The sequence below is a fragment of the Chinchilla lanigera genome, unplaced genomic scaffold (genome assembly GCF_000276665.1).
Source record: "Chinchilla lanigera isolate Chin_1 unplaced genomic scaffold, ChiLan1.0 scaffold00135, whole genome shotgun sequence".
NCBI lineage: Eukaryota > Metazoa > Chordata > Mammalia > Rodentia > Chinchillidae > Chinchilla > Chinchilla lanigera.
Genome location: NW_004955536.1, coordinates 2,899,871 through 2,917,743, shown reverse-complemented (window position 1 = coordinate 2,917,743; position 17,873 = coordinate 2,899,871). Strand labels below are relative to the sequence as shown.

Sequence of the window (17,873 nt, the reverse complement as noted above, 5' to 3'; positions counted from 1 at the left end):
GGGGCGGGCGTGCGGGGCGCGGAGGGGCGGGCGGCGCACGGCGCGCCCTGCAGCTTGGTCCTGTCCCTGCACCAGCCTGCTAGGGGTTGAGCTGGAGAACGAGTCCTTTCTTGTTCTTTGCTGGGTATCAGCTGAAGGAAGGGGAAAGGGTCCATTTACTTACTTATTTTTAAAAACAATCTGTATTACGTTACAATTATTCAGTCCTATAAATGCACAAATCAGTGGGTTTCACCGTGACATTTACACCCACGAATGTCATGCTTTGCTCATATCCACCTACAACCCCGCCTTATCTGCCCCCTCCACCTTTACTAAAACTTCCTCTACTTTGAGGTCATCTGTGTTTGCTGTCTGTAATGTTTTCACGCATGAGCAAAAACACGTGAGCTTTATTTTTCTGTGACTGGCGAATTTTGCTTAACCTGGCCAATTTCGCCCTCCAGTTCAGTCCATTTTCTTGGAAAGGACATGATTTCATTCTTCTTCATGGCTAATGCTCCATTGTGAATATATACACCATATTTTCTCTACCCGGTCGTCTGTCCGTGGGTAGGTAGCGGATTCCACACCTGGACTCGGGTAATAGTGCCACAGTAAACAAAGAGTAAGAAGATTTCTTTTGTGCTCTGACTTTATTTCCTTTGGCTTGTACATTCAGGGTTTTAGATTTTTGCGGAACTTCCGTATTGCTTTCCATAGTGGCTGGCTGTACTGAATTACATTCCCACCAACAGTCTATACTGGTTTATTTTTCAAAAAAACCATTGCCAGCTTTTTTCCATAATAGCCATTCCCCCTAGGGTGAAGTGGAATTTCACTGGAGCTTTTGTTGCCATTTCCCCAGTGGTTAAAATGTTGAGCACTTTTTCATATATTTGTTGGCCATTTGTATCTCTTCTTTAGAGAAGTGACCGTTCAGATCATTTGCCCATTTGAAAACGAATCAGTTACTTGTAAAGGGCCCATTTAAGTGAAGGGTTCTTTTCTTTCCCTACTAGAAAGGCACATTGTCATTTACCATTAATCATTACTTGTTTAATACTACTTTCTTTAAAGCCGATTATTAGTCTATCTCTTGATAATTTATTCAAATTGCTTCTGACTTCACGCAATATTTTATAGTCTCAAACTGCACTTTGGGACATGAATTTCCTGTCTCACCACACACGGTGTGAATCAAAAATCTTTTCCATTTGTCTCAGAACACTTTTCCCAGAAATCAAGACATTACCCACCCCAGAACTCTAAAGTTCAGTGAGCCCCTTCCTCCCTCCCGCAAATGCTGAGACAGGACAGTGACAAACTGTGTGTCTGATACACAACCATTTAAAATCTCAGCACAATGTTCCAAAAAGTCCCCTGTACCATCTACTCCCCAGGGCAGCAGTGGCGAACCTATGGCACACACGTTACTGTGTTTTTCTTTTAAAACAAGATGTTAATGTAGAGTTGTTTTCTTCTAAACTAAAATCTCAGTATTCAGGTTTAATTGCGGTGTTGGCACTTTGCACAAATAAGTGGGTTTGGGTTTGCAGTGGGCATCGGGTCTCTGAAAGTTTCTCCACCATGCCCTAGGGATATTCTCCTAAATTAAAGGAAGGCGGGAAGTTAGAGGCAGCACCAGGCTTCCGCAGGTCTCCTCCCTCCCAGCCCTGCACTCGCTCAGGGGCTCCCTTCCTCTGTCTCCTCCCTGGACTCTCATTTGCCCAAGACCTCCATTCACCCCTTGCTTTTGAGGAAAGCCACCCTTCGGTTTCAGTTTCAAAACTCATTAAAGCTCTTTTGCTTCCTACCCAAAACTATCCCACATTTGCCTAAAAACATAAGCTTCAGAAAGGATAGAAATAGAGCTTCTTTGCTAGGTATTTCTATCATCAAAGGGAAAGAGCTGGGAGGTGAGGAGCTTAAGAATTTTTTTCCTATCTACACTAATTTAACCTTTACCACAGCTGAAAACCCCATGGAGTGGAGCAGCCATCTGGGTCATGGGCAGGCAGGGCTTGGTGGGTGTCTGCAGGACAAGTTCGGGAGGTCAGCAGCTGATCCAATGGGCTGTGGACTTGGTCCTGTGACTTCAGGTGTCTTTTGGGTTTAAGGGAAGCAGTTATGCTTCAGTGTTGTTACACCAAGAGGTGTGAATTGGGGACTTCACTTCCCAAAGTGCAGATTGAAATTATATGAAGTAGTACAGAGGCAGAACAGCAGACAGAGGGTGGCTGGGGTCTGTCTCTGGGCCTTCCTTGAACGTTGTTATTGGTTTTGACCTCTGAATTGACCAACAGTGGGTAATACACAGGCTGAGTATCCAGTCCTCCTCTTCCTCTCCAGTGTGTTCTGGTCTCCCTGATTTACACACATGCACATTTGCACACACACATGCACCCCTTAGCTATCTATCTACCTATCTATATTTATATCTGTAATTCTATGTGTATCTGAAGAAGGTTTTTCCCACTCTTTACTTCCTCAGCCCCCAATTTATGCCTACACATATTCATAATTCTCTTCATGTTCTCATTGTCCAACTTTGTGTGAGTTTCGACTTTGTGTTTTCACATATGTCACAGCATGTCCTGCGAAGCAGTATTTCTCCTGGGTTGTTCACAGAAAACTGTGCCAACCCCATAAAAAGGGATCAGTCACCAGGTAATTCATGTTTGGTCCTTGGTCCTCTCTGCACCACAGGATTGCTGGAATATATCATTTCCCCTGATGTGTTCTTTCTAGAATGTGCTAACTGCCAGGATTTATATCTTGAAGGTACTGCCAAGAAATCTTGCCATTCCCTTTGTGGAAGTCTCCAGGATCCTGGGACTCCCTCCTATCTTGGTCCATGCTGATGTGGTGCTGACGAACTGGACTAAAAAAGACCCAGGAGGGTAAGGCAGGGAGAAAGACTGAGCCCTGGGCTCCTCTCTGTACATTGAAACCCAGCAGGCAGTGGACTTAGCCTTTGAACTCTCCTTCCATGGAAGGCATGGGCTTTTACAGCTATTTTAGAATTAGGGATGTACATGTGTATCTCCTTTATGGTTCCAGGATGAACTGTAAAATAAGCTCAATAATCTCAAGCCCCACAAGTTTCCTTCTCAACCCACACCTCATACATTGCCCAGGCCCACTTTTTTTTCTTGCTTCACATCACATATGAATTTCTCAACCTGATTTTTAAACTCCTGCATAGCTGGACTGTACTTTTCCTTTCTCATCAAACTCTTTATTCTCTAATATACCCTCCATCCTTGTCAACTGAGGACCAGGGTTTCAGCAAGTGACCATTACATAGTGAATGCTTAAGGGTAAATTAAGAGGAGGTGCTTTAGAAAGCTAAGTATCAGATGGTTTCTCTTATATGAGAAACCTAAAATATAAATCAACAGTAAAATAGAAAAGAAATGGTAGGAAACAAAAAGGTAGACTGAGTAGAGATGGGGTAGGGCTGGGATAGGGGAGGAGATGGGAACAGAATGGGAGGTAAAGGGGTTGACAAGATAAAGATACAGTGTGTGCATATAGCGATTTCCCACAGTGAATGTCACTATCACGTATCACAAACATACATGAATTAGAAAAAGAAGAGTAGAGTCTGCCATGGATGTATGAGGGGAGGTCACTGAGTGTTGTGCAAATGGCTCTCTAGACCATTCCTCGAAGGACACCCTTTCTTGCAAGCCCAGCCACCATGCTGTGAGGAGCCCCACCCACAGGAGGGGCTGAAGTGCAGGCCCTGAGATCATCAGTCCTCGCTGTCCAACCAGCTTTTAAGTCTGCAGCACAGGCACCAGAAATGTGGATGGAAGAGCCTTCCATGACTCCAGTTCAGCTACCCTGGAGCAGACACAGCACCCCTGCCATGCTGCGTCCAGACGCCCAACCCCTGTGGGTCAAAATATGCCAAAAAAAAAAAAGAGTTGGTGCTTTAGGTGTGGTGTAAGGAGAATTTGGTTAATAATTTTGGTTATTCTACTTAGTCTTTCTGTGACAGTTGTCCTCAGAATAGGAGCATTTGTCTGTAGAAGAAATAGCATGATGTTTTAACAAACAAAAAATCCATTACCCAGAATGAGTGAGAAACATCAAGACAGCCAAATGTATTTCATGCTTAGATGCAATAGATAGACAGCACTCACTCTGTGATGGATTAAAACAGCCAGGCAGTCACTGAGGTCAGACAGGAGGGAGAACTTCCTCAGGATAACAGTTGGAGGCAGCCATGGGATTGCTGCAGGAAGTGACAGTGGAGGATGAAATATTCAAAGATGCCTTAGCTTTAGAACTAATTTATATACCCCTTGGAAGAGGTAAGATTGGGCCATCTCATCTCTCAGAGGACCTTTGAGCTCTGAATGTTGTTTTCTATAATTATCAGTTGTGCTGTCTCACCAATTATGCTTTGATAACAAAACTCATGGCCAATGAAAGCTATTGAATCTGGCTTAGAATTTGGGTGGGATGAAATAACGGATATGTACATGATTTACCCTGGTCAATACACAGAATATTAAATCAGCTAGATTTGTGATTTAAGAGAAAGAGAAGAAAAAACAACTGGACTGGGCTAGGAAAATTGAAAATACGATGAGAAAGTTATGATCTTCTGAAGTGACAGTGCAGGGCTGGATTCATTAACTCCGGTGAACAGACACAGCCAGGACTCCCCAGTTGTTTTTGGTAATGAACTTCTGTAGTCTTTTATAGGCTAGTGGGAGCTTAGTACTGTGATGGAATGAAATAAATAAAAGTAAAGTATACCCGAAGTCGTTAAATAATAAGAAGTGCGTAACAGATGCCAAAGGACAATATAAACAAACAATGCCAACAATAATAACAATATTTCATCCTATTTTGGAGACAGGATCTTGTTACATAGCCCAGGCTGGCTGGAGCTCAGCCTCCTGACTCAGGCTCCCAGGTTCTGGGATTACAGGTGTTCTTTAGAATTTCAGCAAAAGACATCAGTGCAGGTATTAAAAATCACAAAAAGTGTGGTGAGGGGTGCAGAACTTGATTTAAGGCAACTGTTTAAAAATGAGTAAGGAGAGGATAATGAAAATGTGAGGCTTTGGCAGTTACAATAGTATAAAAGGAATAAAATAATTTATCAAGATAACTATAGAGTGCTCTTCCCAGTCTTCATCTTGGTCCAAAAAGTTTATATTTGCAATCCCAAAGGAAAGTTCTTGGAATTCTAGCAAATTAATTCCAATCTACTACTTCCAGTGCAACACACAGCGTAAACAGAGACACAATTACATATCCAAGGTGGTGGGGAGCCAAGGGGGTCCCGAGTCCAGCAAGAATGATGGCTGACTGGAACAAAGGCCTTGACCCAAGGTCAAACCCAGGTTTTATTAATTCCCGACGAGGGGAGTGGCTCCGGGATGAGTGACCCTGAGGGTGGTGGGAAATAGTGAGCTGGGCAAGGTAGGTGGTCTGAAGTTATTTCTGCACTATGCAGAGAGAAGGATATGCAGAAGGAGTAATCTGCATAACACAATTCAAGGTAGTATCTAATGTTTTAGAGTTGGTGCTTCAGCTCTGATGTGTAATCTTTTATGCCCTCGGAAGTCATAGCCTCTTATCTCAAGGCTCGATCCCAACTGACAGGTTTTTGGGGAGCTATAGGGGTGAAGTAACACTACCCTGTCCTCTGCTCCAAAGGCTACACATCCACACCTCAGCTGGATAATTAAAGGGATAAGGAAAAGTCCTAGCCAGCTCTGCACATATCAATACATGGAAATAGGGCCAGGTTCAGTCAAAATGAAAATAATTGCTCTTCTTTCGAGGAAAGTATTCCGGGTGGTCCGGTGGTCAGGCCAGGTACACAGGGGCCGATAGCTGAGTTGAGATTCAGCTCACTCTTTATCACCCAGTGGCCCATATTTCAGTCCCAACTTGTTACACTCAAGGTGTGTGTGTATGACAGCACCTGCGTGTGTATTTCACATGAGTGTGCATGTGACCTAGGAGGTATGTCTGGTGCACACACTGAATTGTTCTTCCTTTTTCTTTTTCTCTTTGTGGTTGGCAATGAATTTGACTAGACCTCTGGAAATCAGGTAAGTGGCCAGAAATCTTTTAGTTACTTAAGCATTCATACTATTATAAAAACTTGTAATAGAATAAAAGAGAAAGCATGCCAATTTACACATGTAGAATCTCAACTCTGTAGAAATGCGTGAAAAAAGACAAAGAAATGTGCTGAAAACGAAAATTCTAAAAATTAGCAACCATTGGCTCTGCCTTGTAAAGATAAGGAAATGAAACATCCTATTGTGTTTTCCAATCTGCATCTCATAAAGTAAGTAAAATGCAGTACAAAGAAACAAAAACTTCATCAAGTTCCTGCGATTCTTTAGAGTCCAAAGGCCTGAAGAAGATTTACTTTACTCTGACTTCTCTGAGAGGCCCCATTGTGGGCAGAGGTTGTGCATAAGGAAGAACCCCTTTCAGTGGCCCATTTAGGACTCCCCTGTCCCTGGAGACCAAGGCTACCTCTCAGGCCCTGTCCCTGCTGTTATGCAGCCTCAGCTCCATAAAAGGACATCAGGATGAGGAAGTTGTAGCTCAGGAGATAGGGGAGGGAAGGAGTATCTCTGGCTGCCCAGGCTGGTGTAATAACTACTGGAACAGTGACATTCTAGACTTTGTTTTGTTTTGTTCTGTTTTGGTTTGTTTGTCTTTTTTTCATGTTTAAGATGTTAGTGTTGAAAGTCACGCATAAAGTTAACTTGATAGGTTTTGTGCACTGGATACGGCTGTGATGCCTGAATCTTTTAAAGGACGACAGATCATTTACAACAATTTCTATAAGGCCTCCCAGCTCCTCCTCTGTAAAGCAGGTTAAAAGGAGTACTGGCTTGGCTACAGAACTACTTTATTCCCCTTCTGGTCCTGTGCCTACCCAGCTATGTGGCTGTGGGCAAACTGTTTTGCATCTCTGGAAGGTAGTTGCACAGCTTGCAAAAGGCAAGTGGTGTTATCGACGGGGTTGGAGGCTCTCGGGCTCTGGCTCTGGACCAGAATGAAGTGATCCCGAGGAGTCAGCTGTGCCTTTCACTAGGCACTGTTTCAGCAGACGCTTCCATGGGGATGATGGCCTGGACACAGTGATGCTGAGCCTTGTAGAGAGGAGTGCCCAAACTGCAACCTAAAGCCCACTATCGCAAGGAGCCACACTGCAATCCAACCTGAATATTGAGGTTTTAGTTTAGGAAAAAACAAGTCATCAGGAGCTTGGCTGCTGGGGCGACTTGACGAGCATGTGGATAAAGAGGCTCTGTGTGCCCGCCACAGCGCATGTGTCAGCATTCGCCTCAGATAGTTTAGGATTTTCAGGGCCATACTCGCCGAGAGCTGCGGGCCAGGTAGATTTGAGCTTGACCTGACCTTCCTGCTTCCCTCCCAGAGCATTGCTGGAGGTGTAGTTCGACCCTGAGGCTGTCTGGGAGAGGAGAAGTGGCCCCTCACTCCTCCTGTAGTTATCTGACTCAGTGAGGGCTGTGGACAGACTCTGTCTCCATACATCTGACAGTGTGACCATCTCCTTTCCAAGTAACCTGGAGACCATTGTGTCACTTCCCGGGGGAGAGAGCCTGCGTGGCTTCGTGCTGGTGACAGTTCTGGTGGAGAAAGCAGCAGTGCCTGGGATTAAGGTATCTTCTCACTTCATGGTACTTTGTTTCCCTCTTAAATGAGAAGTTAATCTGAGTTTTCCTTCCCTCCCAGCCTTGCCCTTGGAGCAGATAGCTGTAGGTCTTGTCCTTACTTCAAGTCTGAGTTCAAGCTGACAGTGAAAGCTCCCTTACTGCTGTGAATCTTGGAGCAGACTGTGTTCCCATTCACCAATGGCTTTGCTCTAGGAGTGGGAAATCAAGGCACATGAGACAAATTGTCCGAACTTTACAAATTGTCAAGCTCAGGATTCAGTGGAGGAAAATGAATTAATGTAGGGTAAAGGGAAGAAAAGTGCAGCGTTTCACAAAATGACAGCTGAATCTTAATCTGGACTTGAAGGGTCAGACAAAGATTTCCCAGAGAAATGACAGCTAAGATAACACCTGATATACAGGAAGGAGAAAGAGAGCAGCAGGGAAAAGGGATGCAGGGAGACTGATTTCTGGCAGAGAAAACCACCATGCAAAGGCTCAAAGGAAAATAAAATGAGAAGCATTCAGCACTGGAAGGCATCACCGAGATGACCCAGCCCTAGGGGTTACAAGCTTGAGAATTTTGAAGAATCGATCAGATACCAGACAGGCCAGATAGAAGACAAAAAGCATGAGCAGCGTGTGATCAGCTAGAATATTATGCTTTGCCTAAAGGTATTTATGTTGCTTATGCCTGTCTTCAGCACCTCCCCTGGTGAGCACGTACTGAGCGCCTACGGTGTTCTGAGCAAGGAGCCCAGTGCCACTAAGATCAGTGCAGCACCTTCTTCAGTCTCTGAACAAGGCAGGGGCTGGGGTGCAGCTCAGGGGCAGCATGCATGCTTAGCCAGATCGGCCTCTATTGCCCCACTCTACCCCAAAAGTGAACCATATGGTCTCGAGTTCTCCTCCATGTATCTAAGCCTCCGGCAGGCACAGAATAAAATACCAGCCTTCTCAGTGCAGTTCAGTGTAAGGACTGCGGTAAAACAAGGAAGGCTTTGTGGCAGAGGTGGCTCTGGAGTGGAGTGGGGATCTTTTCAATCTGTCTGATTTTATGTCAGACAGAGTTTTGGAGTGTACGGCTGTCCTAGTTAGAGATGCAAAATTAGAAATATAATGTGATAAATCCAGATAAAGGAGCAGTACAGGAAGTAGTAGTGAATGGACAGAGCCAGAGAAACCTAAGCAGCGCAGTCCAGGAGTTGCCCATGGAGACCCTGGCCCTCGGGCCGACCTTCTGCCGATGTAGTTCAGGAGCTGACTCCCGGAGCTCTGCAGCCAGGGGCTGCCTCCCTGGGCCCAGCCTCCCAGCACTAAGGATAATGTTTCTGCCCCCAGGCCCTGGCTCAAGCCACCGGCGCCATCCTGCAGCCCAACGAGGACGCCTTGCTTAAGGCCCTGCAGTGCCTGAGACTCTCAATCAAAGACATCACGAGTGCCTTGGGACAAATGCATGGTGAGTGAGTTACTCAGGAAGGACTGCCTGGTTTAGAAGGGCTCTGCTTGAGGCAAGAGGGCCTGGAGCCAGGCTGCCTGAGTGGGCGATAATCAGTTTGTCCACGGGATGGCAGTAGTGTATTACATTTGTTTTAAGGCAAACTAACTTGCTATATGTTTGCAGTTTGTCCTTTGTGTTTGCTGTGATTCCAACAGTTTTCTGTCTTGGGAGAAGACATGTCTTTGTAGTGTTGAAGTCTTGCTGAGGTTGGGAGGAGGGACCAGGCCAACCCTGTCTTAATGATCCTGAGAGCTCCACACAGGGCCAGCTGGAGGGAGTCCGTCTTTCCACTCTTTGGTGCCCCTTGTATCTTTTTCTCTTGCTGTTTCTTCCTTACAGGACTGTCAGCTTCAGTCTCTCTGTGGCTAGGCAGACACAAGTTCTCACAGATGTGGTCAGTTAAGTGGTCACTTCTTATTCTGTGTCCAGTATCTGAGAGGCTCTTTAATTTCCTCTATCAGAGAAATCTAAAAACCATGTCGGGTTTTTAAGGAAGGTTTGGATGAGGGGTGAGACCTATCAGCAAGCGAAAAGCAAGTCTCAGTATCCCTTTCCTGAATCCTGCTCCACTGAAAGGAAGAGAGATTCTGAGGAAAGGGACATTCACAGAAGCAGGAGAGGAGAGAGGGGCCGGAGACGAGATGATACGGGGCTTTGTATATTGAAAGAATGAATTTATTAGACATCCCAGATGCTGCGCTTTGGGAAATCCACAGTTATGTGTCATATCCCTGCTTTCCATTTTACATTTGCAATTTCACCATTGTCTTTCATTTTAGCCTTAATTCTCTCCATGGTCACCTCAGTAGTGATCCTGCCCCACAAGCTCCTGTGAGATGACGTGGTCTCTGCCAAGACATCCTGCATTCAGTGCTCAGGACAAGGTGGCCAGAGACAGCGCGGGTGACAGGCCCCTGAAAGGAGCACAGCTGCATGCTTTCTGGGGGCCACCACAGACTCTGTACCCAGTGGTGCAAAGCCTAGGCTTACCTAGTGTGGGACCAGTGCAGGCTTCCCCAGGTGTCATTTTCAGGTTACGTTAGATGCTCAGAACCAACACTCCTTGCTGCCCTGATCATCCTCTCCAGGAGGGCGGATGGCTTGGGGAGGTCCCAGGGGTACCTTCCCATTTCCCCCAAAGGTAAATTTCCCAGTCATGTTTCATTGGAAACGTTTTACTACTGGTCATGTGCATCTATATGGTAATGACGCGGCTATAGCTGCATTTTCCCAAGAGAGCCACAGCATTCTCCCCTGCCATTTCACGAACTCCTCCTCAGTGTGACTGACTGGACACCTCTCACATCCTGGATAGAGCCTGGGTCCCTGCTTGTGACAGGAAGCAAGTTATGACTGCTGAGGCAAGGCTAGACATGAGGCAGTTTGCGCCTTGTGTGCTGAGACAGCCGGAAAAGCTTGCCGTGCTCCGAGGCGAGCATGGCGCAGACTCCATGTGGCAGAGACAAGCCAGTGCCACCTGCCTGCGCCCTGACCAGCGGAACATGGCTCTACTAAGAAGGGAGTGGCTTGTTATGTTGCAGTAGTGACCACAAACTTAGGTTATAAAAATAAAAATATAAAGAAATACTAGAAGCTACATGGTTTAAGGAACCATACACAATTTTCTAGGCATTGTTTCTGGTTTATAGCTCTTCACTTTCCTCTCCATGATAGAGCTTGACTAGACTGTGACCCTCTGCTCCCAATCCCCAAAATAGAGCTAATCAAACAATTGCTTCTTTTAGAGTGCAGCTTCAGCAAGCCCCCATGTGCTCCACCTCTTTCTGCCATAAATATTGCATTTCCAGGCTGTAGCCTGCTGAGGCCAGAGGGAAACAGAAGATGGCCTTCATAGATCCAATTGAGATTTCAGAGAATCACCATTCTAACCTAGGCTGCTTGGCCTCTGCCCAGCTTTATAGTTTTAATAGCACTCACTACTGACTGTGGAAGCCAGACTACTCTATTCTGAGAGTCTGGCTCACCATAAGACAGAGGTACATAAGAGCGCTAAAAATAACACACATTCATCTCAACATCACACACCTACAAGGTCTGCATCGGGCTCTTTTTTTGAATGCTTCACATGGTGCTTCAGTAGGTACAACTGTCGCTATGATAATTTCCTTTTCTCAAACATTTGGATTGTTTACACACCTATTTTGGTATATTTATTGATGATTCCTCTAAAATTATTTTTTCTCAGAGAAAATGAATGATATTTTTCTCTCCAAAAAACCTTGGAAAATTTCCCCTTTATTTCCTTATGAGTGAATGGAATTTCTGGCTTTCTTTGTGGCTGTTCAAGCAAGGCCACCACAAATACTCTTGTCCATAGCTCCTGTGTATATTTGTAAAGATTGCTCCAGGTAGAAGCCAAGGAGTTGAAGTGCTCAGTGCGGAGGTATGTGCATCTTCTACGTTACCAGCTATCACTGCATGCTTACACTCAGTTGAAATTTTATCTTACCAACATCTAATATTGTTAGCTTTATTTAATTACCTATTCATTCATTTACTTGATTATTTATTGCCAGGCTACTAGGAGTAAAGAGAGCTTAATTGTGGGTCTAGTGGCATTTTTCTTCTTTCTGAAATGGTCATTATCTTCTCTTTCCATCTCTCTCTGTTTCTGTCTCCTCAGTTTGTGTGTGTGTGTGTGTACGTATGTCCATATAAGCAACTACTCACTATTCACATTCATTTTCCTTAGGATACATGTCATTCAACAGTTTTGTAATACCTTTTACTTATTGATTTTTTTTGTACACTCTGCAGGCTGATTTTTTTATATGTACTGCAAATGTTGTAGTTTGTCTTATGCTTTTTGTAAGCAGAAGTTCTTCATTTAAATGTATTCAAACTTTCAGTCATTTGTAAATGTGTTTGTTGTAAGAGTTCTTACCTAAAATATTCCATAGGCATGGGTCATAAATACATTTCTTCATATTTTCATCTAAAATTGTTGCTTTGCCTTTCATGTTTGGATTCTTAATTCATATGTAGTTATCTGTGTATCGTAGGAGATTGAAAATAAATCCAGCTAATCTCCTGCGGATGAAACTATTCTATAACGTTAGCACAGTCTCATATCAGACTTTCTGAAATGAATCAGTTTGTTGTATTCTGATCTCTCTTCTGGTTCTTTGTCTGCTTGTTTTTTCCTGCTTTGATACCATCTGCCTCTAACCCTGCAGCTTCACATTATTCCTTGCTTCTGGGAGAGAGCAAACTCCTCCCTCTGGTTTGCTCCCGTGTGTGGCCTGCTTAGGACCCACTCGCATTAGTTCATCCAGTGCCACACAGCCGTTGAAACAGCCGTCATTGGGAATTTTGCTTAGGTTGCATTAAATATACATATTAATTTGGAGTAAAGGGAGATGATTTTTATTATATCCCATCTTTGTGCCTCATGAATAATGCAGATGGAGAGGCAAAGAATAATGTGAAATATTAGCAAAAGTCCCTGGATGAATTATTTCAACCCATTTCTTTATAGTTCTGAATATTTGGCATATGGCCTGACATACATGCAGGTAGAGAACTCTTCTCTTCAATGCATTTATTCTCTTAGATACTGAATTTTCTTGTCCATGAACATGATAAATAAGTGCATATCTTTCTCATTTACTATTTTTTCTTTAATTTCAAATTTAATTTTTCTCAAGGTAAAGGACTTACCTATTTTTTGCATTATTCATAGTTACATGGTACTTTTGTTTTTAATGAATATGTATGTTTTTACTGAACTACTTTCCAATTATTCATTCCTGATATTTAGAATAAAGTTGATATTTGAACATTAATCTTGAATCTAGCATTTGATAAGCACTATAGTTAATTTTAGTAATTACCTAGAGATTCTCTGGGTTTTCTGTATAAAAGTTATACCATTTGAGAAATGTTTGCATTCTTCATTGGTAATACTTATAACTTTTATTTCTTAGAAATTTATTTCTTATTCTTCTGGCTGTAAACTGTATGTAACACAGTACTTAAGAGAAATGTTGATTCTTGTTTAGTTTTTTAGTTGAGTTGGTTTTAACATTTTACTATTAAATATAATATGTATTCTAGTCTTCCTATGGTTTCCTTGTAAAGTTTAAGGATGTTCCCAACTATTCCTAATTATCTCAAATTTTTAGTTGGTTGTTTTAATTACGAGTGGGATCTTTTCACATCTGTTGAAATTATTTTACATAAAAAATATTTCATATCTATTAAAATAATCATTTGACTTCTCTTCCTCCATGTAAAATTGAATAAAATACTAAGTTATTGTATGCCATTGTTTCTTCAGTAAAATGTTGTATATAGTGCTTAGCAATTTGGGTGGGAACTGAGCAGCAACAGGGAAAGATCTGGAAGTAGGCCCAAGAAAAGCCTACCACATGGGGCACTGGCAGCTCTGAGAGGATGGCTGTGACTCACAGAGGAGCATTTGGAAGCCTCAAGGTTGAAGGAAAACATGAACCACTGGACCAGGGAGACTTCAAGGCAAAGAGGCAAGGTGAAGAGGTGAGGGACCAGAAAGCTGTGCAAGAGCCGGAAAGGGAAACTGATGATGGAAAGATGTTGTTAGTAGGCCTCATTCCAAAGATGTTTCTTTTTCCCTCAGAAGCAAAAAGGCATAGACAGGAATCTGGGTAAAATGCATGTGTACTAGATCACAGAAGTCAGAGGAGCCCCATTATGTGAAGAGGAGAAAGAACAACCTTCCAAAGTTGATGAAAAGAAATTTAATACAAGTACTGTACAAGAGCATGATCTTTTCCTTACAAGCTAATAACATGTGCATCAGCACAGACTCTTAATGCACTGCACAGACTCATACGTGAGGCTTAGAAATAGACAGAGCTGCACCTGGCCTGGGCAGCATCCCTGGCAAGGCCATGTCACTCCCAGGTCCCCTTACACTACACAGACCTGCACCAAAGCCCTGGTGAATGTGGTTTTCCTCTCTGTGAAAGCACTGTAGAAGGGATTTTCTCTGCTTTTCCTTTCCCCACTGCCCACACTCTCTCACATATTATGTTTGCTTAAAATATTAATTTCTGAAGATGGCCTTGATCTCTTTTTTGTTGTTGCGATTGAGTACCGAAAAGGGAAGTGCCATAAATAGAAAAGGCCAGCGTATGGAATAGTTTAAAAGCTCTGTAAGGGCCAGCGAAGGGACCACAGAAGGGAACATTCCATCTGTGTCTTGCTGCTACTTCCATTCTGGTCTTCATGCAGATCAGATGGAGGAAACAGCCCCAGGAGAACAGGCACATGGAACCAATTGCTCTTTTCGCTTCTAGTAAAGTTCACGTTTTGATTGCTTTTCCAGATTATGTAGACCCAGACATATTTTATGCAGTCATCCGGATCTTTCTTTCTGGGTAAGTTCAATTGCATTCTTACATGAGGCTTCTGTAGCATTTTCCAAATTTATGAGAGGAGCAACACACAGAATCTTCCTAGAGTATGAAACATACTAAGTGACCTTTGCTAGCAAAGTAATTACCTGGATCCACTCTTAGATAAAAGAAGTGGGCCACTGTCAGGATGACAAATGACATTAAGGCTTGAATATTTAAGTGATGAGAGATTCTCTTTAGGCCCCACATTACAAGCACTTATATTCAGGGTTTGGTGACAGGCCAATATGCCTCCTACAGAGCTCTGCCACTTATATCCATTCTCTTCCCTTGTTATTTAGGCAGGCAGAGGTGGGGATAGCAATGTAAATGTATTCTTTTAAAATTCCTAAACAGCCACTCACTATGGTTTGTCCCTCCAAAATCCAGCGGTTGAAAATTAATCATTGAGGTGATCTTGTTCGAAGATGGGGCCTCTGGAGGTGACTATGTTATGATATTAATGTGCTCATAAAAGGGCTGGAGAGGGCTGGGGTTGTAGCTCAAAAGTACAGCACTTTCCTTGCAACTGTGGGGCCCTGGATTTGATCTCCAGGACTGGAAAAAAGTGCTGAAGTGAGAAAGCTAGGCCCTTTTTTTGCGTTTTTCCCCCTTTTGCCCCATGAGGACATAGTACTGGAGGGGCCATCTGGCAGCAGCGACTAGGTCCTCACCAAACTCAACCTGCCAGCACCTTGACCATGGACTTCTTGGATTCCAGAACTGTGGGGAGAGGATTCCTGTTGCTCACAAATTACCCTTTCTGGAATTTTGGTGTAACAGCCAGAACAAAGTACAATGCACCGGACAATTTTCAATATTTCTGGGTATTGTTCTTCTGTCACATAGCTAGAAATTTCTCTAGATAGAGAATGCTGTTGTACCTCTAGAAGACACATTTCTAGTCCTAAACACATTAGTTATTCCTACCTTGATGTTTTAAAATCATATTTCCTTCCTATTCACATTAACTAAGAAAAATGAAGTGGTTTCATAAAATAATGTTTAAATGGTAAAAAGTGAAAAATCCAGGCAGTGAATGGCTAATGTGGAAAATAAAACAGATATCATCTAGTACAATGTATTGGTAACTAGGGGATGCCTGAAGAATAATCAATATGAAGAACCTGAGCTGTGCCTAGGAATAGCAAGAGGCCCATGAAATGCTAGACTCTATCACTGATGTATTCTACTGGGGTAAAAACGAAATAGCAACATATGCCAAATATTCCCTTTGGTTTAAGTGGAGCTCACTTTGGGTGGGGAATCTTCACTGTGGGGTTCAGAGAGTGAAAGCCAGAGGGTGTCCAGAGTAACTTGTGAGTAGTGACTGTGTGGCTATGCAAGGAAAAGAAAGACAAGGTGAGGGGTGCTATGGTATGCACACGAAAGTCCCCAAAAGGGCATAGGAAGTCTTGTGTACCAGCCTGTCCTGCTGTTGGAAGGTGGGAGAACCTTTAGGAGCCGAGGAATTGTGGCAGTTGGGGGTGTACCCTCCAAGGGAGTACAGGCAGCCCTGCTCCTGCCTCTTCTGCCTTGCCTCCCGGGTGCCCTGAGGTAAGCAGCTCTGTCCCACCACACACAAGTGTCACCCTCTCAAAACTATGGGTCAGAACTTCTGCGGCTCTGAGCCCAAATCAACCTTTTCTCCTTGGAAGTCGATTATCACTGTAATTTTTATGGGCATGGGAAGTGTGAGCGACAGAGAGGGGTGTGTCTCAGAGTTTAGGCTTTCCCTGTATCTTTTGGCAGGATTAGGTATCAGAAAAACAAGGGCTTTTATTTTAAGTTCATGGGACAATGAAGGAAATTGACACTAAATACAGAAACTGGGATTTAGGAAGCATGTAATCCTGGAAAAGCCCTTTGCACTTCACTCTGGTCTCTAAATCTGAATTTGTTTTCCATGGTTGCATAACAAATTACCACAGACTGAGTGGCTTTAAACAATGTGTGTTTCTTACCTCCCAGCTCTGCTGGTCTGAATTCCAGGCAGGCTCAGTTCGATTCTCTCCTTAGGGTCTCAGAAGGCTCTCTATTGGGCTGGGCTCCACACTGATGATCTGGACAAAGATTTGCTTCAAACTCGAATGTTTTGTGGTCCTGGAACTGACATCTCTGTTTCCTTGCAGACTATCAGACAGAATCTTCTCTCCACTTCTGGAGGCATCCTGCACCTCTTGTGTGCCTCCCTCCACCTTAACAATGCCACTTGGAATCCTTCTAGTCTCTGAATCTTCCTGACTTCTGCCATTTGCCAGCAAAAGCACTGTGCTTTTAAACATCTTCTGCAGTCAGGTTCTGCTCGTTTAAGTAATGCACAGTAATTCTCCTGCATCTATAAAGTCCCTTTTCTCTTGCCGTATATTATACTGACCATCTTAGCTCGTAATATTAACTACCCCAGGAATTAGGATAGGAATCTTAGGAAACCATTTTTAGAAAATTTGCCCACCACAGTGTCTTTCTACTACTTTTTTATGTCAAAGGTATCTGACAAGGATGAGCAATGTATTCTGAAATTCTCATGATTAAATGCGTACCAGTGGTGACTTTGTTTTCATTAAAATAAGCTCAGGGTCAATGCTACAAGTTATCTCCAATCTACATAAATGCCTGCCCTATTTCAAATCCTTAAAATAGTTCCCATATTGCTAAGTGGCCAGTGCCAAATCCTAAATGTGCAGATAAATATAAATGGTCAAAAACTTTGATTGGTTGAAGTCTTCCGATAGGCTCATCTTGAAAAATGTAAATCTGCTCTTTCTTCACGATTTGTCCTATGTTGGGTTTATTATTATTTTTGTTTTATATACTCCCTTAAATACATTTGGTATAGGAGAGCTGAAAGGTTTCATCTATGAAACCTTCTCAGGAAAGTTATCAGTCTTTTTGTCATCTCATTTTTTTTCATTTAAACTTCTCCTTTTCATGGGGCTGCTAGACGTATGCAAAAAGCAAATCTAAAAATAACCTTGACTACAGAGATTCAAAAGGAAAGTAATTCCTGTTTTTCGGGAACAGTGGTTTTGGCCTGCAAGTGCGGGGGCGGGGGGGGGAAGGGTGATTCTGGGACTCAGAGAAATTCAATTTCTCCTCCACAGTCTCATCTCACCATAGCTGAAGAAGGGGGACTTTGAAAGTAGATGTGCTTCTTTTATCTTTTTAGGTGTTTCCTGTCACCTGCAGGGTGGCCAATATGGCCTCTCCAGTTCGTTGCACTAAAGGGAGGTGGGTTAATGGGGCTTGGCCGTTTGAGATGCCTGCCGGCCCTTTCAAGAAATATATTTAGGCTTACATAGTCTGGGCATATCATAC

The 17,873-nt window shown here is 43.3% G+C and overlaps 1 protein-coding gene across 1 annotated transcript in view; it reads left to right on the top strand.

Moving 5' to 3' along the window:
* Ido2 (indoleamine 2,3-dioxygenase 2) overlaps window positions 1-17,873 on the top strand; it is a gene marked incomplete in the record, with an annotated part of 44,453 nt that overhangs the window by 21,119 nt on the left and 5,461 nt on the right. The window contains 5 exon segments of the mRNA XM_013507732.1: window positions 2,764-2,882; window positions 6,051-6,065; window positions 7,562-7,661; window positions 8,997-9,114; window positions 14,486-14,537. Of these exon segments, the coding sequence (XP_013363186.1) occupies window positions 2,764-2,882; window positions 6,051-6,065; window positions 7,562-7,661; window positions 8,997-9,114; window positions 14,486-14,537 (404 nt within the window).